Here is a 27949-nt window from a genome sequence, read left to right as displayed (position 1 = left end):
AGAGATTAACTCTGGATTGCATATGGTTCTGTTCACTAACCTATTTTTTTGCTGTGGCAATCCCTGAGGTATCCTGCTGAAGCATTAACATGCTAAACACTGTATAAGCATTTTACAATTACTTAATGAAATACAAAATGATAAGGATAAGAAGGGACACTAAAAGCTAACGTTAGCTTAAACCCCACAGTGTCCAGATACAATGTTTTCTTTTGCTTCTCTTTCAAAAACTGTATTGCATTGTACGCTTCTTTCATGGGTTTGGTCACTTGACCAAGGCAACTAGCAAAGAGGGTAAGACAAATATTAAGGTTTCTTCTTTGGGTGTCAATGTGAAGTATCTTAGGAGTCTTGTACTAATTTTTCTCATGTTTTTCCTTTTTTTAAATGCAGTTTGACTACTGATGAAGAACTAAATTGAAATGAAACAAAACCAAACACAACAGAACCAATCTATTTAACATACGTCTTCATCGTCAAGCCCCTCTGTCAACATTCTGTGTGCTGCTAATTGTCCATCCACATCTCCAGAACTGCAATGGTAGCGCCCTCCTGTTTGATAAGCAAGCTTCTTCAGGAATTCATTAGCTCCTCTGTTAACAACAAAGTAGTAATTTACTTATGAAAATTATTTTTCTGAAAACAACAGCTATAGAAAAAGAATTTCTAAGTATGCCTCAAAAAATCAGAAACCAAAACAAATACTTCGGAGGACATGAGTATCATCTCTCACACTTCTGAGATCCTGCTTTGAAATCATTTGCCTTTCCTATTACCATATTTTCTGTTGTACGTTAACCTTCCTGATCCTTTTATTTCTTTTAATTTTTGATCTCTTTTTACAGCTCTATTCCATTGTTGTGGCAACATCCATCTCACAGTTCAGTGGGATGCAACCTAGGACCTAACAGAAATAACACTGCCTGTCAGTTTGTGCTACGAGGGGGTCAAAAATTCTTCTACAGGAATGACCTCAGTGCTGCAGACTAGCGATGCATATCACTTCTGTGTGTGTGTGAAGGCCACTCTCTCAAGGACATAAGCTGTGGGAGATGCAGGCCATGTGGCAATTACCTGTGTCAGAACAGTGCTCCTAGTTCCCACATGCATGAATATCTAACTCAGTCCTGGTGTTTGGTGAACGGAGCACATGGCCCTTCTTGATAACACAACTTCTTTGACAATAAACAAACTAAGTAATTTTAATTTAAAGAGTTTGTTGTTCTTGCAAAGGAACATATACCTGTCTGTACAGCTAAAAGAAATGGTGTGGATTTTAATATCTTGTTTCTTTCTCAGTCTTTCAGTTTCTTTCAAAATCAGACTGCAACTGGTGTCTGGTTTTCCATCAGTTAATAAATACAATGCCTCTATACCTTGGAAACTGAGAGCCTTCTGAAAAACAAAAAGTAAGCTTAAATAACTAGTACATTTATACAAAAAGTTACACTTACACTATTTCAATGATTTAAGATGGTTTTGTATTTACCACGTGATTAATCAAGCTAGTATTGTTTTTTCATTCTCACTAAGTATGAAAGAGACTGAAGATCTAAGTTTGAAAAAACCAAGTAGATAATTTGTAGCATAAGACAATATATTCATAGGCAGGGCATCACCAAAATCTGACTCACTGAAATAAGCAAATTAACTGGTTTTGCTGCTGACCAAAGACTTTTACATCATGTTTTGTGGGAGTTAAAAATGCTTAATGTCTGCAACTCAGGCTCATTAGGGTTTAGACTTTTTGTATTATAAAAACTTGCTACAGTAATTGACTCAGTGGACATTTTTGTAATACAGACATGCCTTACAGTTTTATTGGACTTAGTTCATGATGAATTCCATAAAATTTATAAGAAGATTCTGCAAGAGTGTCTGGAAGAAGAATCATTCATTTTAAGGCAACGTCTTTTTTCCTTATTCAAATTTTAAGTCTCATGAAATTGCAAGTACTTCCAGTGTCTGTTTTAGATTATTTTAACTAGTTAATTTTTATACTGAGGTTTTTTTATAAGAGAAAAGTTTTGTCACCTGTTACTGAAGTTTAAGAATTGTACTCAATACTCATGTGATTCCAACAAACACTGCTTCTTTAAAAAACCTGTTTGGCTCAGGGCAAATATACCACAGTCACAGTTGTACATAAGCAACATTTTAAGCAACTGGCTACTTTCTCCCTCCAGTATTCTTTGAACACAAATACTAATGCAACTATTGATATTTCACATTTTTATTAAACTCAGTATGAGCACTGAATTCTACTGTCTACGAGCCCTGAGGACAGAAACAGTGGATTGATTCCAGATCTGTTCAGTGTTCTGCACATAAAAATGTTGTACACTTTGACCAAATAATTTTCCATTATCGATCAACCGTAAGTGTTTTATCACCACAAGACATGATGTCTTCTGCAAAATGTGGTACACAATTTACTAACCCGTAAAGCCGTAAGGATGCATGTATTGCCATGAGCGTGGAACTTGGACACCCACTGCACAGCATCATGACATGTTTCATCAGTTGCCCCTACAAGACACTCCTTCCAACTCTCTGTATCTTTTGCGAATCTCAGCAGGTTAAACCTGAGGAGGAAGACGGACCACGTTTCACCCTAACCAATACTATCAGTCACTTGGGTTAAGCCAGTTTTGAAGTAAAAAACCCCAAAAACACAAACTCAAAACCAAACCTGACAGAAAAAAAACCCACCCCACAACAAAACCCAGGAGCCTAGTATTGGATTAAAATCTTCAGCTTTGAAAGAGTCAGAAACCACATCTCACTCCACATGAACAGAAATCTATGGGAATGATGAGCCCAAAAGTATAAACAGCATTAGACTATGGCAAATAAGGTTCAAACCTTAGAGAGCTCAGAATTAAAAGCTGGTTGAAAAGAAGAACAGGAAAAGCAGTTCATGTCACATCCATATCATGCACTAACGTATAATAATTACTTGTGTTTCAGTACTGTATTATTGTAATAATTAAGTAATCTTATTATATAATATGAAGTAGTGCAGATTTCCGTCTTTATCAGTAGTTCATCACACCTGACTTCATTTTTTCTCAGCTGTTCCCAGATAAGAGAGGTAAGTTCTTTTGTGATATGTGGCAAATATGGCTCCATGGAACCAGATGCATCAATCAAAACACAGACATTTGCTTCTAAAATGGTACCAAACAATCTTCGGCTGCCTGGGATAGAACATTAAAATTAATTCAGTGTCATTACATAGGCTTAATTTTATTGAACATATTATTTTACTGAGCATACTGTAAAATCTTCAGTCTTTAGGGATTATTCTGGGCACATTTCTACACAATAAATTCTTATCTGTGTGGCAACTAGGTAATTCAAAGGTTAACAATAGAAAAGTCCTCTGCCATTTCAAATCTAGCACTATCAAGCATTAATTACTAGCCAATTGTAGTAACTTGCATTAAACAATTTGTAGCTCCTACTTTACAATCCAGCAAAATATTAAACTGTTTCCCCAAAAAGATCTTTATGAGCAACAGAGGGACCAAAATAATTTTCACCAGCAGTGATGCTGAACTTCTAAATAGGGCACATTCTTAGCAAAAGAAACAGAAAAGCTAATTTTGCTTCTGTATGTTACTGCATATATTCTGTTGATAGAAAACTCTGCCAGGAAACTTGTATTCATGAACACAACATACAAAAAGGAAAAACTTGCATTACAACCCTAATTATTTAACAGCAAGCTAAATGTTTATCAGCTACACAGATGCTGAATTCTCTTGTATTCTTGCATTCATAGAAATATGTCTTATAATTTCACTGAAATGCAAAACGGATGACCTTTATTCATATTTGAGGTTCAGATTTATGTTTAGACTTATTATATTAGAAATAGTAAACAATAAGATTTTATGTTAAAGTTGTGCTTTATAGGAAAACAGATGCACACCAGTACCTGACAGGAGCCACTGTATTCTTTCTACATAGCGCTGCAACACTTTCTCCAGTTGTTCAGCGTAGATTTCCAGTTCTTTAGGTTGAACCTGCAGATGTTTCACAACCCCCTGGAAAAATTCAGTTTGTACAAGAGCATCTTACTTTAAAGAGATTTGAGCTCAGCTGCTATATATGCAATTTCTGCATTAGAAATAGGCAGATTAGGTTTTTCATCTTTACCTCTATGAAACAGTGCAAAAAAATTTTCTGCAACTCTGTTGCTACTAAATAACTTATTTATCCAAAATAGGAAAGTCTTCTCATCTCAGCCAGTTGTGCTGGGCAACAAAATTACATAATTTGACCAGATAGGTGCACGTTCTGCATTATTTCTGACAGTTTTATAGATACAACAGATCAATAATATCCTGGGCTTAACTTTCTAGGCTTGTCTCCAGCCATCACACAAACCAAAACAATCAAGATCTAACCTTTTCCCAGTTTCAACTCACACATTATTTTTAAAAGCTTTACTTTAATTTAAAAATTATTTTTCACACTGTACGAGCAGAGGAGATGCTATACATTCTAAAGATCCCACGCAGTTTGCACTTCAAACATACTAAATATTTTTTGTGGTGAATAAGTGACCTTCTCTAGCTTTCTACCAGAAGTATGATTTAGAAAGACCAGGGAAGAGTGAAGGGAACATCACACTAGCAAGCCGCAAACGTTGATCAACATGCGTTGTCTTAGACAAATACAAAGCCTTTCAATGATGTAGGTATGTGACATATGCAGAAGCTTACATTGATTTTCACACTAGGGAAGATAGTACAGTATTTTGCCGATACTTTCTTGTGCAGAGACTCCACAGTTTTCTTTCGGTGAGTACAGCTTGGTCCAAACATCAGTCTGGGCAATTCCAGTTTAAGCTTTTTAATACTGTACTTGGTCAACCACTTTTAAGACAAACAGATGGAGCAACTGTTTGTTAGTAAGTATTAGAACAGTTTAAATAATACATTGTACAGAATCACAATTAACATGTTCATATTAATTCATATGGATAATTCTAAAATGGCAATTTATTAGTAAGGAGCAAAATACCTCTTTGCTTGAACAGATTTCCTCTTTTTTTGGCAATGTAACAGAGGGAACAGACTTTCTTACGCACATTGTTTTTGGATACTTTCTGTATATTGTACCTAGTTAAGAAAATGAAAAAAGTAATATTGGGAGCCCTAAGTTTAAAACTTAAAAAAATACTTATTTTTAACAATTGTCACCTTCAAAAAATTCCAAACATATCTTCTAAATTCTAAAGTAATCACCTGAAGTATGACGACAGCATTATTGCTTAGAGCGTCTTTGGCCAAAAGATCCTGAATGACTTCAAAAAAACAGAACACCAAACCAAACCCAAACCAAACCCCCAAACCCAAATTATGAAACACCCCAAAAACCGAAACGGAACCACCCCCCCCCCCCCCCAACCCCCTGCCCCCCCCCCCCCCCCCCCCCCCCCCCATTTGGTAAGTTAAACTTACTTGCACCCACTATTTAAAGCACACTGATTGTCAGTGACTTAACATCCTCAGTTTTATAATAAAACCACTGATAATAAAAAGGCTTTACCCATCACTTCCTGGTAACACATACCCACATTTCTTCCTTCATCAGTATAAAATACTGACACAGAACACTCTGGCTTCTTCCTTGGTTTATGTTTTCTTTTATTCTCAGTCTGAGGCAATTCTTTAATTGCTTGTGCTGAAAAAAAAAAAAAAAGTTGACTTACTTCAGCTTGATAAAATTCTTACTAGGAATCCTGTTCTTCAGTTTGTAATTTCCTATTGGACAATTACAAATACTTGATTTTCTTACATACTGGTTAAGAAAAATCGATATTATAGAACTACTTATGCTATTTTCATAGAAATGGAACCAAAAGCTTTACAAATTTATAAATTACAGTCAGGAAGAACGTCACAAGGCATAATTTGAAAACATTACAGATTTAGAATAAGCATAATATTTGTTGGAAAAGCCAATAAACTTTGTATGAAGCAGCTCATATGCAAATACAAATCCAGATTTTTAAGGGCTGCCACATATCACAATCTAATTTCAACAAATCAGTAGATTTCAAGACTCAAATGTAATGCAAAAACAAAAAAAAGTATTTGCAGATTTTAGCAAAGATGCAAAGTAAAAACACAGGAAAATTACAAAAATGGAGGAGAAACGACTGGACTTTAAGGGACCAACAGTGACTGGGATCAATTTAAGAGCTGTTTCATATATCAGGAGCAGTTGAAAGAGTCAGCACTTCAGATAACCAGACATTTACTGGATCATAAATAAGTCAATGGAACAGCATATTGATTACAATGGGATCTAACAGTACTGGCAGAAATATATATATTGAACTAGTAACATAATAAATCTCTGAATTGTTGAGCCTTTGAAAAAAAATGAAGTATGAACAGAAAACCAAGAGAAGTGAAGTTCTGATTACAGCTTCAGGCATGGGACAAAGTGGAGCTCTACTTTCTACCACACACATTTGACATTTCCTGATATAGGATGAGTATTTAATCATATGACCTGGAAATAGTTATAAAGTGGTGCAGCATTCCTTCCTCTTGCAAGCTAGATACATTACAACTAAAACTCATACAGAAGTAACTTCAAAGCAACCACATTGTTTTCTATCAGTCTGATTAAAGATTAACATTACAAGTGTTTCTAAAACTTAAATTATATCTCTAATTTAATACTGTCTTTTAAGCGAAACAAAAGAAAAAAAAATGAAGACAAAAAGCCCCTGATCTACACAGACCTGGTGGAATTTCTGCTTTGGCACTAGTAGGACGCCATGCCGGCACTCTTACAGAAGCATTTCTCTCTCCACCATGGTTGTCTTTACTATGCTACAAGCACATATAATAAAACAGTATTATAAAGTGTTTCAGTTGGATCATAACTGCATTATTCAAAACTGGAACTTATACTTCATTATTCTCTAACTCTTGTTTTACTCTGTCTCTTCTGACAAATCAGAAGATTGCCATGACGACTTGTTAATTTGCCATTTCTTGCTAGGTTAAGTAATTCTAATTGCTCTGTTTTAATTATCTTGCCAATTTCACCTGCTGCCATAAAACTGAAGACTAACATCTACAGGCAGACAAGTTTAGACTGTTTTTGCCACTGGAATAAGTAGTCTATTAGGGTAATGGCACTGTTTTATACAATATACTATGTAGTATTTTCCTCAGAGTTGTATTGACTTTTGGAAACCCAGTGCCGAGAACAGTAGTTTTTCATTTAGGTTCGGCTCAGTCCTCTAGGGGCCAAGCAGTCTGCTAAACAACATGCACACCTGCTGAACCCTACTGTAAGATCAGACTTTTGCTGTGCCACAGAGCCTTCAAGTAATTGACATCTAATTTACCATAGAGCTCTACTATAAATGTCACCAAACATCTATAGACAAACCAGTGTCAGTTTTCTACAAGTTTAATCCCTGTAAAACTATGCTATGTAGTCATATCTCTGAGTGATTACTTTTTTCCTACATTTGTGAAGAGGTGTTGAGAATATGCTGGTTCTGATAAGATAGCATGGAAGACCTGTTTGAGCTTACCTACAAAGGTCTTTGCAACATGAATACACCTACACTTAAGAGTGCCATTCCCATTGCAAAGATGAGACCTGAAAATTCCAGGTCAGAAGTTAAATACCTCCTCTGCAATAGGAAGTCCTGTATCTAGTCATTTATATACCAAAGTGGTATGCCCTGGCACTGGACATTTATTACAGATTTGCACACCCACTTGAAACAGATGCATATCCAGTCAAAATTAAGAAGGAAAACATTAGCAAAGTCCCAAAGGACTCAGTAGTGTAACTCCATGGAAATGAGCACAGCAGACAGGAAACAAATCCTAAATCCTATTTCTTGTTTTATGCTGGCTCTCTGTGTGGCCAAATGCATGCTACTCGGCTGCAGCTGTCTCATCTGTAAATGAGTAGAATACCGTAAAATGCAGTACTTTCCAGAAGGACTTGTAAAACAGATGTAATTTGGTAAAGCACATTTCTGCTTTGCTTTTGCTTTCATTAAATGCTAAATTTTTAAGGTCAGAGGAGGGATTATTTAGGCAACTTTAGACACTACAGTGTGGTTCTGTTATAATTAGTTACTTAGCAGAAGTTAATAAGTTGTACATTTTGGTATATGTAGCATTTTGAATGCAAATTAAAATATAAATTCAGAGTACTATCACAGTCCTGTTTTAATTTCTCCAAATTTTCAGCCTGAGCACTTCTCTCACAAAGAGCAGCATCTGATAGTTGGGTAGGGTATTTAATTAAAACACAGAGCATATTAAAAATGGGACCATTTCAAACCATTCTAGCCAGACTCAGAGCTGTGGGTTTAGGAGATGGCAGCTTCTGTGGCCTTCTTTTCTCTTTCTTCGTAAGCACATTTGCGTCTCCTTCTGGTATAGATAGATTAACAGACTGATTTACTGAACGTTGCTTTAAGGATTCCACTAGGAATGCACACTGAAATGGAAGTTCATGTTGTTTAGTAATTCATATCCATGAAATTTAAGTAAATGCCATTTCAAAGACAGGCATTCTGTATTTACTACTTGAATAATAAATAAAATTAATACCAAATTTATTAATCTGTTAATGCTTAAAACCTCTAACTGAATAGAAATCCCTTTGTACTGTGCTTGCTCAAACACATAGGAGGGAAATTCTTCCTGCTGTGAGCAAATGTTCTAAAAGAAAAAGCATCAGTATGCATATCATGACCAGAACAAATTGGAAGATGATGAACCAAGTATATGCAACTATTAAATGATAACAAAATATTTTAAAATTCCAATTAATAATCACCAACTCTTCTTTTTAAAAACACTTCTGTGACTCAGGCTTGCATGCAACAAGGTGCTCAGACCTCTGGACATATATTTCACTGCACATATCTTTCTAGTCACACTTTTTTAAGAAACAACAACAGTACTGCCAGGCTGGTTATACGGAATCAGGCACTTTATTAGGTGGTATCTTTGGAAAAAATTCATGTGCATGTAATATGGAGAGATACGGTCTAGTTCTACACCCTTAAGTATACTTCAGAAAACAATTGTTTTAGAATTGAACAAAAGTATTGTGCCAATGACAATCCCTCCCTCCACTGTGACTGATAGGAACACAACATTATATCTTTGTTATATAATATTTATAACTTTAAAATGTATTTATTTATATATGTACATAATTATAATGACAGTTAATTCTACTTGAGAAGAATTCGTCATAGGATTGGCAACAAAAAAGAGAATAATTTCAGTTGTAAACTCCTTGTATTTGATAAGGAACCATGGCTACTCCAACACCAATCACTGCAATCCTATTGTACAACTGCTTTCTAGTCCATACCTACTCTACGGTGACTATTCTCACATTCTAGAGCATTCCTACCCATCTTACAAGGATTTTCATTTTGTCCAATCTTCTGCATTGTCAGCTGAACAAACACAGTTGAATTATTTTCTGAAGAAAGACAGAACTTAAAAAGATACATATAATTCGTACCTTTTGAGAGTAGTTGTTTGCCTTTTCCATTTCAGACACAATAATAGTGACATCATCACTTTCAAAAATATCTGGTAATCAAATATATGCTAATCAGCCAGGGTTTTTAAAAGTACAAAATATATCTGCTTTAAGAGCATACAACAATTTGTAGAGCATGCCAAATATCAATGAAAAGAATAAAAAAGCCTTTGTTTCCTGTAAGCCAAGCAGTCTGCAACTAGCACAGTAGTAATTATATTTTAAAAGTGCATCTTTAAAATATCTAACAGAAAACAGTGAATTCAAATTAAAAAAAAAATAATCAAATCACTGCATTAAGAATGCATCATAATACTTTGCAATAAAATTGAAAGCCTCCATCAAACTGGACCTCTGTTTACATCCCAGTGCTAGTATAGCATTACCACACCCTAAAAAAGTTAATTACTTGATTGGGGGGGGTGAGGGGTGGAGAAAAGCATTAATAAATATTATTTCATTAATGAAAAACAAGTATGTGCTGACTTTCCTTTTCACATACCTGCTTCTCCAAACCAATGAAATCTCCCATTGGCTGCCTGTACTATTTCTTTAAAAGCAATGGCAGTTTCAGTTTGGCTGGCATAGCGGGCTGGAATAATTCCATTGGAGTCAACATCCTCCATTAAACTGAACAGACAGACATGAAGCTGCAAATCAAAACCTCTGCAAACCTCAGCCACATAAGCACTGATTGTGTGCTGTAAGACAGAGAGAGAAAAAAAAAAAGAAAATAAAAACTCGGTAGTGACCCTCTACCTCAGATGAGCTTCAAACACTCCCAACCTGAGCAAGTCAGTACAGGAACATACCCCCATTAGCTGAATGCCTCTTCAATTCATGCATATACACAAAACCTGTCACTATTACCAGTGACAATAGCAACAGCAATACTGCAACCAAGTAGTGAGATGGGGTAGCTCTGAGAATCAAAGACACAGGTCATGGACTTCAAGTTAGCCATGCACTGAAAAAAAGAAGTAGGGATGGAACTATCCATTTGGCTTTTTGTATGCATCCTTTTTTCCTTGTTATCCACATGGACTTTTAATGATTCCTTAGGTTTGCCCAGAATTTTGATAACAACAGCCAGAGAGAGACACCCTACCGTACATGCATAGTTACTCCAGCTGGATTACCGTATGTTCAGAAGCTCTAGGCTGTTCACGTGGCTTAACCGCCACAGAGCAGATGCACCACGAACATGTATCCAAGCAATGGATTACTGTTCTTAGAAACAGGAACTGTGTCTACACAATGTGCTATGGAGTTCAACTGTAAAATCATTTGTGGGGTTGTTCTCATGAATTGTATGGAAATGACATGAAAAATGCAAGTTGGTTTGTTCAAACTCAGAAACTTGCAGTGAAATGATGGCCACAGCTGGAGAGAAAGAGTGGGGAAGGAATCCCAAAACCATCTCTTGAATTTTCTGATTCACACATCATTAATAATTTCTACCTTCAACACAGGAACAGCAATCACAGAAATGGAAATTTGAGATCCTGACAGCTGTGCTGTCTTAGATATGTAAAGGAGAAGTATTCTGCCAATAAGCTATGATGACTAGCCAAAAGGAAAAAAAAAAAAGGGAAAAGAAAAATAAAAGAGAATAATTAAATTGAGATTAACTCTGATAGGAACTTACAGAAGAGCTGGAAAACCTGTGATGATACTTACTGTTTCCTGATCAGGTATTCCAGTCGTCAGCAGGTAAAGTCCTTGTGATTTGTGTTTATCTTTGTCTTTGAAGTCTACTTCCACAGCTCTCCTAAGCGCACACATGAAATTTCTACTTCCTTTGCACTGCAGTCTCAACACCCACCTAAAAAAGGATGTTTACAGTTCAAAGAATGAAGCAACAAAACCTTTTGTTTCTGCTTAGAGCAATAAAGAGAACTAAGAATCTTAAATAACATTGCACTGGAGTCTAAAATTTTTGACAGAGAGCAAACCAGATTATATAATAATCCAAATTTTTGTTCTACCTTCTGTATTGCCACCATGGTTGAACTAGGTTTTAGGCAAGATTCAGAGCACAGAGATGAAAGAATTCTCTCGTAATTTTATGTGGAAAAATTGTAATATAGTAGAATTTACAGGAATAACAATGAACCATAGAGGTGTAACAAAACTGCTGAGGGTGCGACTCACAAACAGAAACTTGGAATTTGTTTCCAGTGTATGTGGGGAAAAACATAGTTTAGCTTTCACATCCCAGTTGAATTTGAAGCAGTTTTCAATTCTTTATGTAACCTGTGCATTTCTTACACAGACAATTCTATATCTGTCCACATTTATATTCTGTATACATGTGAAATACAAAGTCACTAAGACATATTAAACTTTACAATGTTTTTTTCACGACAAACCATCATTAACAATCAGTGTAGAACACAGTTCGTGGCAATCTATTTTTGCAATATGATAAACATCAATTTTCTAAATTGCTCACAATACCGTTCAAATCTGCTTCTCCATTTTATCCGTTTCACAGTACCTGTGATCACCTAATATGGACGTACGGAAAAGTTATTTATCCTACCTCCAAGCATTTTCTAAGTTTTCTGGTTGGGAAGGAACCAGTTCCTGCTGCCAAGGCACAACGTCACTCCCAAATCTTTCAGAGAAAAATAACAGCAATTAATTTTCAGATTATGCTTTAGAACAAGCTAAGAGTTAGAATAAATTCACTGAGAAAGAAAAATCTCATTTGAGATATTACAGATCTAGTTAGGCTGATTCAAACTATTTTCTATTTCAAACCATTTAGTTGTTCACATCTATCCATCACTCAGTGTTTTTCAAGGTAGTGAGCCAGACTTCATTCTTCTTTCCTGGACAGGATCTTAAACAAAAGCTGGTAAAAACTCAGCAGAAGGATCATAATGAACCCCCCCTAACCCTCAACACTGCCTGTACCTCTCCAGTGAGGTAAGGGCTCTCTTCTCCCACCAGGCTTAGAACTCCATGAGCTGCTGTCTCTTGCTTTTACCTGCCAGTCAGAAACCTGCCCAGCTGCTGTTCAGCACCTGTGCCATATGTTTCTGACTACCAGCGCTGAGTACAGAATTTAATACTATATTTAAAAAGTATTGCAGTTAACTGTAAAATTTGAAGCACATTCTCAGAGATGGCATCTTGAGTTCCAATAAAAGCTTCTGACTCGTGAATTAATACTGTTATGAACAATGCAGAAGGGTGACAATTTGTTACAGGCATGATGCAATGAGTTCCAGTAAGCCTCACCCAAACCAGTGATTTCTAATTACTAATCTGGTCGCCATACATCTGATTTGTGCACTTATCCAATAACAATAAATCAGTGCTACTCTTGCAATTACTTCAACACAAAATGTTAAATACAATTCAAAAAGTCTAAAATGTATCCATCAGTAACAACCGTCTCTCAGCATGCTTCTTTCATTGCAATGCGTTACAATTATTTTAAAAGAATCTTAAATAGTTGCTTACGCTATAATATTGAAGTAATCCTTATTTGACATTTGTTCCTCAAGCAAAAGTCGCAAAGAATGCTGGATATTGATGATGCACATGGAGTTTGTTGCTGATATATCAACAAGTATAACCACCCTATATAAGAAATGTTATTAATTTTTTTAAAAAAAGAATAAAAATCTTACGCGTTCTTATCTTCACTGTACTCTAACTTGCCAGGGCAAGTATCTTCTAGCTATGTACCAGAATGTATAAACACTGAATCTATATTTTTAAAAAGAAAAAGAATCTGCAAAACCTAAGGTGAGATTTTTTTAAAAAATAGTAAAAATAACAGAAAATTCTATCTTTCTTAAGCTCTGCAATAATCAGGGTACTGGCACATGTAGTGCCATAGCGGCTGCTGAGCCCTAAACAGCTCCTCTTTCTTCTCCGTACTCTAATATCCAAAACACGCCTGGAATGTGTGAATGTCCAAGGAGAACTGTTGGATAGTTCATTGTCCTTTCCCCAGCCATCATTCCAGCAAGACATGTAGTATTACTCCAAAGATAAATCTTAAGTTTTCTCCCAGCAAGTCAGTGACAGACTGGTTGCTCAGTTACGAACTGACTGACGTTATCTAGCACGTTACCTGCTTTGAGAAAAAGTATTAATGATGGCCTTCTTCAGTATGGTCAGTATTAAGCCTTGCTTAAGAGACAATACAGGATGGTTACAGATAATAGACAGGGAATATCTTGGGAGCAGTGGTCATGAAAAGAATCGCAGATGTGATGGACAGTCAGTGGGACGTGAGTTCCCAACACAATACAGTGGCCAGATGGGCTAATTAAATCCATGATCAATGAGCAAGAAGGTCTCTAGTAACAGTGGCCTCAGCTATCTTCCTTTGGTCTGAAACTTCATATTCAAGGTTTAGAAATGGGACAAAAAGAGCAACTGTGCAACTGAGGTTGGATACGGTCTCAGACACAATGTAAACAAACATAATCCTCAAACACATAATTAGATGTGTCAGACCTCAAACTTCATGCAGGGTAAAAAAAAACCACCTTAGGTTTTTGAGTGTGTCTACAGTGACATTTGTCATCTGGCACTAGAATGCAATTCAACAAGTAGTGGAGGCAGAAGGTAGGTGATAGGTCAAATCTCATCTTCTGACAAGAACCCACGAGAGGCTGTGCAGAAAAACCCTAGGCATAAATACTAATAGGATGGGCTTGGAAAGCTGCCTGTAAACACTACCTTTGGCCAGAAACATCAGGTTCTGTTTATGTGCAATTTAAAACAGAACATTCCCTAAAGGCTTTCTTGCTAGATAACTCAAATTTAAAAGCCTGTCTCCTGGAAATTGCAGTTTTGTGTTGACCAATGATCCACTGGATTCATTAAATTCACCGGATCATTAAAAAGGCTGAATATCAGTATCTGTTTTACAAAAGTGGATTGCTTACACTGGTCATATCTGCAATTGTTTCATCTACATCTGACTGTTTTCTGTCCTGTATCCCTTGGTGCTGACTTACACACGAAGCAAAGGCTGTCAAACCAGAATCATCACCAATACACAAAAAAAAGGGCTACTGAAGTACAATACCTCCTTTCGATAACATTTCCCCATATTCTTCTGCTAGCAACAGAGAGCCAGTCAATTCTTTTCTCATAGATTCTTACCATTTTAGCAAGGAGTTTCTATGGATAAAAATTCGAAAATCTAAGTTAAAAACTTCAAGTAAGTCTTTTACTGCCAAATGTTTAATGCAGAAGTAAAGTGACAGCACAGTAATGAAAAATATAATGATTTTCATTCATTTTGAGCTGCAGTATTTCATTCTTGGTAAAGATAAAAGAATACAGTCCATGGGAAAAACATACAATAATAAAAATGCAACAAAGGGTCTAAAGGTATAAACTTTCCTCTTCACTTTTCTCCTTGCTAGCATGTCCCAAAATAGTGATCAAGCATATTAAAAAAAGAAGGAAAAAAGCTTCAACAATACAGTTTTTGCAAGCTTACCATTTCTTCAGTAGCATTTTTTTGGTATTGTTCATAACAAAACATATAAAATAAACATGATATTTTCAAACACTTCTCATTCTTTACTGCATTATCAATTTGAAGACCTTAAGGTGATGTCTGAATTCTACAGAACATGAGCACCTGAAGAGCAACAAGGGAATTCCAGCTGCTCCAGCCAGTAAATCAGATTCATTGGGGGCCCAACTTAAACAGTTCTATGCAAATACATGGAGCATAGGAAATAAACAACAGGAGTTATGAGACATGCATGCACCTGCAGGGCTACAACCTTACTGGCATCATGGGGACATGGTGGGATAACTCTTATGGCTGGAGTGTTGGAATGGAAGGATGCAAGCCCTTTATGAAGGACAGTTAAAGGAGACGAGGGGGGTGTCACCCTCTACGTCAACACCCAGCTGGAGTGCACAGAGCTGCGTTCGGGGATGGATGAGGAGCTGGCCGAGAGCTTATAGGTCAGGGTTAAAGGGAGGACAGAGACAGGTGATTATAGTGAAGGTCTGACACAGGCCACCTGACTAGGAAGACTGAGTGGATGAGGCCCTTTATAGGCAGAGAGGAGCTGCCTCATATTCAAAAGTCCTGGTCCTCCTGGGGGACTTCAACCACCTCAATACCTGTTGGAGGAACAACACAGCAGGGCATAGGCAATCCAGGAGGTTCTTGGAATGCATTGATAGTAACTTCCTTCTCCAAGTGACAGAGGAGCCATCAAGGAGAGGTGTCATGCTGGACCTTGTTCTCACCAACAGGGCGGGGCTGGTGGGGAATGTGAAGCTTAAGGGTGGCCTTGGCTGCAGTGACCACAAAATGGTGGAGTTTAAGATCCTTAGGACAGTGAGGAGAGCCTATAGCAAGATCACTACCCTGGACTTCAGGAGAACAGACTTCAGCCTCTTCAGGGATCTGCTTGGTGGAGTACCATGAGACAGAGCCCTGGAGGGACAAGGTGCCCAAGAAAGCTGGTTAGTATTCAAGGATCACCTCCTTCAAGGTCAGCAGTGATGTGTCCCAACAAAGATGAAGCTGGGCAAAAGCACCAGGAGATCTGCATAGATGAACAAGGAGCACCAGGACAAAATAACACACAAGAAGGAAACCTACAGGGGGTGGAAGCAAGGACACATAGCCTGGGAAGAATGCAGAGAAACTGTCCATGCAGCCAGGGATCAGGTTAGGAAAGCTAAAGCCCTGATTGAATTACATCTGGCCAGGGACATCAAAGGCAATAAAAAAAGGTTTCTATAAGTGTGTCAGTGATAAAAGGAAGACTAGGGAAAACATGGGCCCTCTCCAGAAGGAAATGGGAGACCTGGTTACCCAGGACATGGAGGAAGTTGAGGTACTCAATAACCTTTTTCACCTTGATCTTTACTAGCAAGTGCTCCAGCCACACCACCCAACTTCCAATCAGAAGTAACAGGTGAACAAGGTAACAAGAAGAAAGTAACAAGGGTGAACAAGGACCTCAGAAGCCTGCGTAATAAAACCATCCACATCAATCCTGGGTAGAGAAAGGGAAATGTATTCCCTCATCTTCTCCAGAAGGCAGCTCCCCCAGCACAGCAAGGGCATTAATGCCAGGGTAAAGCACACAGCCATCATTTGTATTATGTTCCCAAGCTCAGCAAAATAAAGAGATAAGCAGTGCTGCCAACAGACTCCATGACCTGCACAGGAGCTTGCCACTTCATAAATACTATAGCTATTAGCACACTTAATATAAAACTGCCATTGTCTTGTGTGCATGTTGGGCATCAAAAAAAGGCTGTGGTGGCCTGACCTTGGCTGGACACCAGGCAGCTCTATCACTCTCCTCCTTGGCAGGGCAGGGGAAGGGGGAGAAAATAAGATGAAAAAAACCTCATGGGTCAAGATAAAGGCAGTTTAATAAAGCAAAAACAAAGGCCATGCACAGAAGCAAAGGAAAATAAGAGATGTTATTCTCTGCTTCCCATTAGCAGGTGATGTTCAGTCACTTCCCAGGAAGCAGAGGTTTAGTATGCCTAGTGGTTGCTCCAGAAGACAAGTGTAAATAATAAATGCCCTTCCTTCCTCCTCCTTTCTCTTCACTTTATTGTTGAGCAGATGTCATATGCCACAGAATATCCCTTTGGTTAGTGTGGGTCAGCTGTCCTGGCTGTGCCCCCTCCCAAGATCCTACCCACTCCCAGCCTGCTGGCGAGGGGGAATGTGGCAGAGCCAGCCCTGGTGCTGTGCCAGCCCTGGTGCTGTGCCAGCCCTGCTCAGCAGGAGCCGGAGCACCGGTGTGTTATCAGCACCTCTCTGGCTACCAATACAAATCACAGCTTTGATGGCTGCTATGGGGAAAATTAACGCCATCTCAGCCAGACCAAATGCACTCCCACACTACTTCCTAGAACATTCTTGCTATGCCTCGAGTCTTTCTTGGTCTAGCCAGTAACAATTAGACATTCTTCATAAAACTTGTTTGTCTTTCAAAGAAATAAGACAAAAAACAAAACTTTTTTTTAATGGCTAAACCAAGATGAAACAAGACAGTTCTCTTAAAGCAAGCAGTACTTTATTGTGTTGTATCCTTTCAATGTACAGGCTAAAGCACTCATACATACACGAGTAAAATAATGTACGTACATTCTTAAACATAGATTGCAAAATGCATACTGCTGTATTTATAAGCAGCACTGATAGACTCTCTTATTTAGCCTCCTTCCTCACTACCTTAAGAATCTGGGCCCCAAGTTTGACCAAATCACTTCAGACTTACATGGACAGCTATATGCACATGAATTTCTGCAGTCCATATGTAACAGAACAATTAATGTGGAATAGTTAGATGGTAATCTAGCCCTGACAAGGCCACATCACTACAGACAACTCACCTGATAGTTGTGTAACACTGGCAGGTCAACATGGATATTTTTCACAGTTCCGTCATACCATTCAAACTGCATCATTGCTTTCTAGAAGGATGAATAATTTAGTTATGTGTTTACAGAAGCCTATATAAGCTACACTAACGTGAAATTCCTTCCAGAATCATTCTTAAGAATGGTCTAAGTATTTCATTTCAATCTATGACTCAAATTTCAGTTAAATTCTTTCTATAGGCTTTCACTAACTTATAAAGTACTGATTTTAATTAGGAAAATGTAGCAATAGAAAGAAAAAAACCCCAAACCCCAACAAACCCAAGAAAAATAAAGGGCCCTCATTACTTACCTCATGCAGAGTTGATGATACTGTTTTTTTAAGAATAGGTATAAATTCTTCCACAGGAGAGAAAGCATTAGGAGCCAAAACTTGATATAGGTTTAACTTTTTAGCTATAGTAAGAAACAAAGAAATTAAACAAAACACATGCTTTGCCTTTAATTCACGTTCTACACCTGTTAAGCTTTTCTTTCTGTGTTACCTTTCAATCCATATGTCTTCAACCAGTCCGCTGAGGTTTTGGCCAGGACACATGGTGTTTGAATAACTAACGGTCCTTCATGATTTGGAGGCTTTGGTAAGAAGTTGGAAGGTGTTGTATTTGCAAATTCTATGGAAACCTAAAAGAGATTTTAAGAAAAACTCTTGCAAATTTTAGCATTAATTTTTTCTTACCCTCAATCCAAAATACTCAACGTGGAATATAGTTTTACTTATGTTCACTAAAGTGCTGGGATTTCAACAAGCAAAACAGTTTTGGGGGACAACGTTCCACTAACTTCACTATGCTTGCCACAATGCAAAAACCCACGGGGAAATTAAAATATTGTGGTTATGCATACTGGCATGAAAACAGCCAATCGTTTCTCTAAGAAAAGTAAGTCTCAAAAGGATCGCCATTACACACAGACCAAATCTTGACTGTTCCATTTTCTGCCTGCACTGAGCACAGAGTCAAATGAACCACATTCTACCTTCATTCACACCAATGGAAACAAGTCGATAAAATCTACTATAGGGCACTAGCATTCCTTTATTTCAAAAAGGGGTAAGAGACCTTTGTTTTATGAATGGAAAGAAGTTTGTGGAGATGTTTTTTCATACAGAAGGTTTGACTAATAAGTTTCTGAAATGACATGCTTTTATTGAGGGATATAGAACCTTCCAAGTCATTTCAGGGTGACTTCTGCTTAGTATGTAGTCTACATGGTCCTTCGTAATTATAAGGTTGGAAGAGAGATTAAAGAATTCTATATATACAGAATAGGGAGGGTGAGGGAAAACAAAATTAGAAATATTATTCACAAATAACCAGTTTTCCTCCTGTCTAGGATGCCTCAGGTCAGATGACCAGATATAGGAGGATACCCAATGAAAGCTCTCAGTCCCTCTTTCACAGAATCACAGGAGGTTCTCTTTCTTCCACACCCATATTTCATCAAAAGCACTTAGAAGTTACTTCATTGGGGAAAAGACAAACAAGGTAAGAACCTCTGGTATGTTGGTCAAATAAGGCATAAAAATAGAAACATTACCAAGGGTGCCAAATCCTCAAAATAAGACAGGACCAACATAGAGACAGATGTCTAACAGACAGACTGTAGCTTCCCAACTTCCATGCTACTAATATATCTAGACAAGCCCTTAGGATTTTGCAGATGATTTAAGTGTCCATCTGAATCATGTAGGAGTAAGTATCTTTTTCCCATTTAAAGGACTGTTGGAACTTCATTCAAATGACCATGCATACTGTTAGGGTAGCTATTCTCTTAGATTTCCATTATGATCATGGTACAATGTTCTTTTTATCGCATTTTGGTTGGTTTATAAAACTTGCTGCATTTTGGAGAACATCTAGCAAAATGTCTCTACTGGTTTTGGCCTTCGTTTGTTCTTACAATGGATGGCCAATATATAATATACGAAGTTCACTTATCAAAATACCTGAGTAGTCATATAATTTTTTTTTCATACTGTGAACACTAAAACCTTCTACCCTTGATACTTCAAAGTACACCTGAAAATAAAAAGATACATACATCTGCTAATCTACTAACAAGAGAACCACCAATTCTTCTTTGAAAACTCTGCTTGATGGTCTTGAGTAGGTCCTTAGCCTTCTGGGATTCCTGAAGTAGCAGACGAAAATCACTGCTATCAAAATTCTGTACATATAAAAAAAGGGGGGGAAAAAAAGTTAACTACTATTCAAACACTAACTAAACAGAGCTTTCTTACTCTGATGTGTGTACGTCTATACAAGACTGCCTGGCACAGCAGAATTGAGTGTAAATATATCTAATGCACTGCATGTAAGTTAGTCATCATTTTATAAACAAGATAATATTTTATTATTTTGAATTGGTCTACCATAAGCCACTGCTTTGATCCTATTAATCAGCTTTATGTCAGCGAACAGTATCTGCAAAATTTATTGCACTTTTAGGAAAGCATTTTCACTTGCAGAGAAAAAATTAACTACAGGTTTACTGAACACATCCTTAGCACTTCTATGACACAGACTTTCAGCACCAAGTCTTGCTATAAACTTCCACACAGATGATAATTAGTTTACCTTCTCAACGTGAAGAATCATCAAAAAGAGAAAAATGCTTTGCCTCTCTAGCTGTCACCTACCTCTCCCTTTGAAGAGTAGCAATGATAACGGCCTCTTACAGCTTCTGCAAAGTTCTTTAGAACTGCCTACATATATAAATAGGAAGAAAAAGAGTTACTTTGATTTCAGTTTTGGTATTCAATTCTTAATTAGAGACAGAAAGAATCTTTGAGGTACATGTCATGAGAAAGCCAAAGTAACTATGCTTCCATTGTTTCCTTACCAGTCTTATTTTAGTAAGGCTGAAAAACTAATTCAGTAAAGAAATTCGTGAAACAGGCAATACGGGTCAAGTTCATTCACCTTGTGTTAAAATGCCAGGCACTTTCTCTTCCTTTGAACGCAGGCTTGTGCTAGGCAGATCAAAGGCATATCACTGAAGTCTACAAGTATAAATGTTAGGCTATCCTTCCCTTGCTTGTAATTACCTCTTAAATCCTTTTCTGTTTTCACCTCCCCCATCTCCTTCTCTCCTACCATCTACCACTACAATCCCCTTCCCCATGACTGCAATGCCCTTACTGCATTCAATCTTCTCTTCAAACCAGGATTTCAGTGGTGTCTTCCCTGCCACTGAAGCCACTACATGCCTTAGGGATAAGCTTAAACAAGCGATCAACACCTAAACCCAAGCTCCTATGCAGAAGCTCATCAAAAGTAACTGCTTATCCTTCTGTCCTCTTCCTTCAGGGAGTCACTGCTAAGATCTAAACCACTGTTCATGATCAACACTATAATCTGAGCAAGGCTTCTAGGTCTTGCCCTGATGCTATTCCATACCAAAATATTCCTATCCCATACTGCCATGCTCATATGATCTCACTTCCAATTCCCTGCCTTTCTGTCTCCTATGATCCTTCTCCCTACCCACTTGTCCTTACTGCAATATTGCCTACCTGAGGTCCCATCTTTCACTTTCACCTGCAAAAGAGCTCTTAGCCCTAAAGTCTTCTCTGTAAACACAAAGGATGATTATCTGGAAATAATTGCTTCCCTTCAGCTGCCAAGCCAGCTGACACCACTTGGTTGCCACTTCTGGCTTCGGTATGAACCAAGATGAATGCTCCAAACAAATCTTTTCTTGTATGCAAAACTGCTCTAAAGAAAATACAATGCTAGATCAAGAACTCTTTAATGAGTAGGTTAGCTTCCCCTCAAGTTTATGAGAGAAGATGTTGCAGCTGAATAGGAAACAAATGACAGGACACTTACGGAAGTAAGTTTTAAAACAATTACTTACAAGAGAAGCAGGATTGCTGCAATCATATGTAACAGCATGAGTCTGCAGTTTTCTCCCCAGCATACACTGCTGAGCATAGTCAGACAATATTTCCAAAGGCTGGTCAGGGCTGATATAAATAAATAAATAAGGGGGAAAAAAAAAGAATTAACAATGGCAGTAATCAAATGGGGGAAAAAGGTCATACTGAAGAAGACAGGGAGGTAAACTAAGTGGGAAAGAAATAATCAGTCATGGGAATGTAATCCAGTCATTTAGCATAACTTAATTGCCTCTCTCTTTCAGCCATTACTGAAGTACCACTACTGGGGTTTGGTCCTGTCCTGAAAACCTGAATGACAATAAAAGCACTAGGATTCTATTCCAGTTCTTAACAGCTTGTGCATGAAATGTTCTAAATTATTCTCTGATAGCCCTGGAAGCTAAAAATCAGGAATTGTGGGTTTTCCCCCTGTGACAAATGGCAATATAAAAGATTTTGAATCAGATCTTCAACTGTATGTAAGGATGTGCACTGTCTTCCAAAGGCACCAAAGAATGTAAACCTTTGTGCTTAGAACTTTGCAACCCACAGAGCTTTCATTCCCCGAGTTTTGATGGTTCTTCATGGTTAGTAGAAAGTTTTCCTTCCAGCTACACTTTGGCCAGGGACAGAAATTAAGGAAGTTTTCACTTGCACACATTATCTATAAAGTTTTGCTTTCTGTTCAAAGCAGACCTAAGCAAAACTTGGAACCTTTTAACTGAACACCGTTGTGTTCAGGAAATTAGCTGAAACGTAATCTCCATCACACTAAATACCAAGCTTGCCAAACTTGCACCATCCCTTATTTGCATATTTAAAATAAAAAAAAACCAAAATAAATTAGGAGTAGGGTAACGCTTCCAGAATCCTTACTGTAGTCTTTTTCTTATAATCCTGACTCCAGTACCGCAACTTTTCAAATGATGACAGTAGAACTACAGAATTTAAGTCCATAATTTATCTGTCTCAGCCTGGTTTCATTTATTTAATCAGACATGTCAAGTTTTCCATCAGCACCAGTAAGATCACAGACAGAAGACTATCTTTAAATGCTTAATGCTATTTTACAGCAAAATCTAGCTCATCATATCATCTTCCCAGACATGTGGACCCTTTCCGTGACACCCTTAATGATGCTGAAGGATTTTTATTGGTGCAAAATTAGAGCTAGCAGACTCTCAATGGATTAAGCGATAGCTGATCTGCAAAGCAAAAAAATGTAGCTTCATATCAGAAAAGATTTATAAATAGTAAAAAAGGGAAGGAATACAGGAATTCAGTAGTACGAAAACCCTGGATCTTAAATTTTCTATTTATTTTTGCATCAAGTTCAGATTCTTGTACCAATTCTTTATGCCAGCTAAAGTTGGTTGACACATAATGAATTTACCAGCTTCCTACAATAAAAACCAGAGAATTCAGTTCTTTCATCATAAAGACATGTTTTAAGGCTTTCAGCAAATTGCAGCCTTGACCAGGTTCCAGCTGTTGTATCCACTGTCTTGCTTCATGTAGCCTGCAGGAGAGGGCAGGAGGATGGGGATGGGCAGGAGGGGGAGAAAAAGGAATATGTACACTTAATTTGCAGGTGTTAAATAAGATAGATCATGAAGATTACTACAAATCACAGGAGCTACTAAGATATTTCATGCTTGAACAACTAGCTTGAAATGCACTTAAAATTCATTGCTTTTTTCCCCCCTCTTACAAATCACTACAGGCACAAGATGAAAAACTGCTATTATCTACAAAAAATTGCTCTAATTAAATGGAGATCTTGTTTGAAACACTTTTATTTTTCAGAGAAATCAACTTACTTACACATGAACATTGATATTTTTTGGACTCTCCCACAGAGATGAAATTTCTGTACTGAATGAGAGGCAGTACAATTGCTTCTTGTAACATAGCTGTTCATCTATTAAGCACTAATAAATAAAAAATTGTTAATGCATTATTATCCATGCTGCTTCTAGCAGGGTTATTATGTAAAAGACTAAAAATAGCAATTCCCTAAAAATAGTTGACAGCAATATCTTCAGCTACCACAGAGAAAAGCTTCCAATAAAAAGCCATACAGATTCAAATATTTGTTAAGGAGTACAGAGACAGAACCTGCAAACCTGGGGTGATCCAGCCAATTTGTTAATGGGGCAGGAAACGGGGAATATTTGTTGTACTGTTGTCACTTTTTCTTCTTAGCTGATGGGCACGTGAAACAACATACTGATCTAGAATGGGCATATTCACCCACAAAGCAATTACTAAAAATGTTTGATAAATATTCATGGTTAGGGCTAAACAACAGTTCAGATATTAAGGCTAGGCAAGCCAGACTATGTGGAAATCAAGTTTTCTTGAAGGAGTTTTATTTAAAACACACAAATGAAAAATGCAGGTAATAGAAATTGATGTAAAATAATTCCTGAATGCAGAAAATGAAATTGTACAAAGTTTCAAAGTTAGATAGTAAACCAGCTACGTTATACCTTCCTTCCTTAATACAAAAGCTTTACAGAAATAAAGAGCAGAATAAAGAAAAAGCTTCTTTTGGGACTTCAGGAACCAAGGTTCTGACCAAAATTCTGAAGTGTGCCTTGTTGCCACAAAACATAAAAGCATAAGGAAACAATATTTACTATAAATAGCTCTATGTGCAACTTGTTTCTATCTCTTACAGCTGCTTGTTAGGCAAGTTTATTCAATTGAGAATGCTAGTACAAGAATTGAGAAATTTCAAGATATTAATAAGGAGAGTATTATTATTATAGTACATAGAGAAGTTTGTTTTTATCTAGACATTAGCATTCAAAGACATTTAGAACATACTTTTTTCCAACAGAAAACTATTGTATTGTATATTTTGAATTTAAGCAGTTTTTTTCTACTAAGTTCCTGACTTGTAGTTACACAAAAGCTTAATTAGTAAGTTACAATTGTCAAAGTCTGCTTATTATTACTTACCAAGAGGTCCTTCTGAAAATCCAGTAGTTGAGGTCCGTAACTCATATGAGACACATGAACCATAAGTCCAACTTTGGTCCCTTTTATGAGGCCAAACACCTTAAAAGAGAAAAGTTACTGTAAATACTAAGCTTATTGAAAGTTTAATAGTTTTACTGTTTATTCTGTACAACACTATTTAAAAATCAAATATTAGGTATTTATTTTCACTTTAAACTTTTTAGCATAAAGATAACACAGTGACAAAGCCAAGGGAAAGGAAAAAAAAACCAGGAAAAAAAAAAGAAGAAAAAAAAAGAAAAAAAAGAAAAAAAAAAAAAAGAGATGCCTCCTGACTCCCAGTTTATGCTTACCAGTGAATCACATTACCTCCTTCCCAAGACAAACTATTAGTTATTTGAGAGGATAAAAATAACTTTGTCTACAGAATCTCCTTCACATTAAACCAAGCAACTTTGTGGAAGCCAGATTCTGGAATGCTGCTTCTTTCTCTATCCCCTTTGAGAGGCAGTTTTGTCCCTTTCCCACTCCTGAGCATTAGCACGACTAGGCACAGTAAGCGATTAACCAGCTCTGCAAGAGAGGGCACAACGGACTACAAGACAGCTCCACTCCAGTCAGAGCTTAAGCTCAGCGTTGTCTGCTCCCATCTAAATCGCAGAGAGGTCCTGATGATTAAGACTGCTAAGAGAAAGAAAAAGACTGGATCTAGGAAGCAGAAAACTGCATACCAATGAAAGTTCAAGAAAACCAATCCATTTTCAAGATATGTATCACTGCATGATGTATAACTCCCAGTAAATAACAAAAATACATAAGCTTTCTGGAAGCTACTTTTCACTAGCATTCAAAAGTTAATTTATTCTTTAATGCCATATACAGTTCCAGTGTAAAAATATACTGCAAAGTTAAAGTTACCTTTCTGCTGTCCTGCAACAGCCACTGAATTCGCTGCTGATAAAGTTCGATCACTCTGACAAAAGGCATAGCACACATTTAGCTAAGGCATTTTCTTGCATTGTACACTGATGTAACAATCAACCACTTGTCTTCATCACATCCTTTCTCTCACATATGCAAAATCTGTGAGAAACAGTATTTAAAAATACTGTTTTCAGTGTTCTCACACAAGTGGTTGTGGCAGGGCTAACCATTTAAAAACTTCTTCCCTTAAAGCTGTTTGACTGATTAGATATGAAGCTGTCTTGAAAACTGGATCACTGAAATGTTTCCTCCTTAGTTGCTGGCTTATTCTGTTCAGAGATAGGAGAGGGGTATTCACCATGTGTATGTGTGAGTGACAGAAGCTCAGGCAAAACTAAGTTTAGTTCATCACACACAGGTTAGCAGCAGCAGATGCGTTTAACACAAACTACCCTATGGCTTAAAACAGTCGTGAAATACAATCTTGTCATTGAAAGGCAGCACACTCATTGAAGTACTGGACTAAATGCAGCACAACTTTTAACAATTCCATTTCAAAACAGGTATAACCTGAGCTAAAACAATATGCTTGCTGTCCTCTAAAATTGTTTTTCAACCAACTTATTTTTAATACCATGAGCACAGTTTTTACAATTTGGCAAATAAAGTTTAAATCAATAAAGGGGGAACACCTTTCTGCTTTTTCAAAGTGCTAAAGCTACTTTTTTAAACCAGATTTGCAGACAGTTTGCTTAGATGGTGCAGGGCCCAAGTACCAAAGGTGGACCTTCTCAAGATTTTGGATCTTCATAACTAACACAGTGAGGTATGCTGAAGTAGTGGCACTCCTAGGAACAGTCTAGGAGTGAAAACCAGCAAAAACACGATTACAGCTTTTTCCCCCCTCAATTTAAGTTTCCTTAATTTTATAATTTTAAAATTCACTTAGAAAACTTCTAATTTCCACAGATCGTGACTAGATCCATGGCTTGAAACTAATCCAAGTTACAGTAAACATAACCCACAAATATGCAGTATTACCTGTGAAAACCCAACCATTTACTAGCTACCTTTCTAAAATGAGCTAACTGCTTCAGTTCAAAACCTGGTTAATAGGCATCTTCATTAAAAAAACCTCAGCTGTAGTGACATATAATTATCACCTACCCTAAATTTCAGCAGAAAGGATTTAATGCTGAGATACTCTGAAGTTCCCAAAGGTAACAAATTATAATTGAAGGCAGTACCTGCAGTCACGGGGGATAGGGATATAGAATGTCATGCACCAAAATCATAAACAAGATGGATACTTACTCAGAAAGTCTGGATTCAAAATCAGTAACCGTCTCTTCTGTAAACTCTATCTCTTCAACACAATTTCCTGAATTCCTGGAACACTATGTATAATTAACATCAAAGATGCACACAATTACAACTGACTAAAGAAAGGGCAGTGTTGTACTTACAAAATAATATTGCCTTCATTTACCAGATGCTCTAATGTTAATTTCAAGGATTCTAAACTGTGGTTTCTTAGCCATTCCTCTGTGGTTTGCACCTTTTTAGACTGTATTTTCTTCATCTGTACTCCCTATAGATGAAATAGAAAAAATCAAATGCAGCATGAGAAATGAAATGTGCTGTTCCAACGTGACAAAAATTTAAGTCCCAAGGACAGCTGCTAGTAGGCAATGCATATCCAAGAACAACATAATTTTAGGTACTGGCATACACTTTTGGATGTGGGATGCAAAGGAAAAGAAGCTTTCAGAATATTCCCTGATTGTGAGCTAAAGAAAGGGTAAGAAGAGGTTAGTCTGGAGGAGACAGGAAGACAAGAAACAGGAGAGTTTAGTAAAAGAATTAAAATAAATACCCCAGTGAGTTACAAGGGAGGGAGAAAAATTAAGCATTTCCAAAACCTGCCTCACAGAGTTTGAAGGGGTATATATTTGGTTTCTGCTTTTCTGAAGAAAAAATCAGTACCAACAGTTGATGTACCTTTATTGTTTTGTGTGTTCATGGACTGATTAAACTCTGCAGAGAAATTATACGTAGTTTAATGACTTTAGTGATTTTATCTATCAAATTGTCTGTGTGTATATGTAAATATATGTAAGGAAACATATCAGTTGTCTATCAGCTTATTTATTCCCCATTCTGTATTTTATGGTGGGTATGTGTTACTTTTCT

The 27949-nt window shown here is 37.1% G+C and overlaps 1 protein-coding gene across 1 annotated transcript in view; it reads right to left on the bottom strand.

The window, feature by feature from the left end:
- VWA3A (von Willebrand factor A domain containing 3A) overlaps positions 1 to 27949 on the bottom strand; it is a 33924-nt gene that overhangs the window by 5873 nt on the left and 102 nt on the right. Inside the window, exons 2-29 of the mRNA XM_056338653.1 lie at positions 27223 to 27347; positions 27071 to 27145; positions 25751 to 25805; positions 24833 to 24931; positions 23690 to 23796; positions 23259 to 23384; positions 21844 to 21952; positions 20624 to 20689; positions 20026 to 20151; positions 18468 to 18606; positions 18275 to 18378; positions 17935 to 18015; positions 14627 to 14721; positions 13042 to 13161; positions 12113 to 12187; positions 11248 to 11392; positions 10070 to 10268; positions 9547 to 9617; positions 8344 to 8502; positions 6770 to 6860; positions 5587 to 5697; positions 5035 to 5132; positions 4734 to 4886; positions 3944 to 4052; positions 3056 to 3200; positions 2441 to 2585; positions 1244 to 1395; positions 467 to 593 (exon numbers count right to left, since the gene is read on the bottom strand). Of these exons, the coding sequence (XP_056194628.1) occupies positions 467 to 593; positions 1244 to 1395; positions 2441 to 2585; positions 3056 to 3200; positions 3944 to 4052; positions 4734 to 4886; positions 5035 to 5132; positions 5587 to 5697; positions 6770 to 6860; positions 8344 to 8502; positions 9547 to 9617; positions 10070 to 10268; positions 11248 to 11392; positions 12113 to 12187; positions 13042 to 13161; positions 14627 to 14721; positions 17935 to 18015; positions 18275 to 18378; positions 18468 to 18606; positions 20026 to 20151; positions 20624 to 20689; positions 21844 to 21952; positions 23259 to 23384; positions 23690 to 23796; positions 24833 to 24931; positions 25751 to 25805; positions 27071 to 27145; positions 27223 to 27347 (3207 nt within the window). The remainder of the gene's footprint in view (positions 1 to 466; positions 594 to 1243; positions 1396 to 2440; positions 2586 to 3055; positions 3201 to 3943; positions 4053 to 4733; positions 4887 to 5034; positions 5133 to 5586; positions 5698 to 6769; positions 6861 to 8343; positions 8503 to 9546; positions 9618 to 10069; positions 10269 to 11247; positions 11393 to 12112; positions 12188 to 13041; positions 13162 to 14626; positions 14722 to 17934; positions 18016 to 18274; positions 18379 to 18467; positions 18607 to 20025; positions 20152 to 20623; positions 20690 to 21843; positions 21953 to 23258; positions 23385 to 23689; positions 23797 to 24832; positions 24932 to 25750; positions 25806 to 27070; positions 27146 to 27222; positions 27348 to 27949) is intronic.

The sequence above is a fragment of the Falco biarmicus genome, chromosome 4 (genome assembly GCF_023638135.1).
Source record: "Falco biarmicus isolate bFalBia1 chromosome 4, bFalBia1.pri, whole genome shotgun sequence".
NCBI lineage: Eukaryota > Metazoa > Chordata > Aves > Falconiformes > Falconidae > Falco > Falco biarmicus.
Note: the sequence above shows the minus strand (reverse complement) of the source record. Positions and strands in the feature narration are given on the sequence as shown.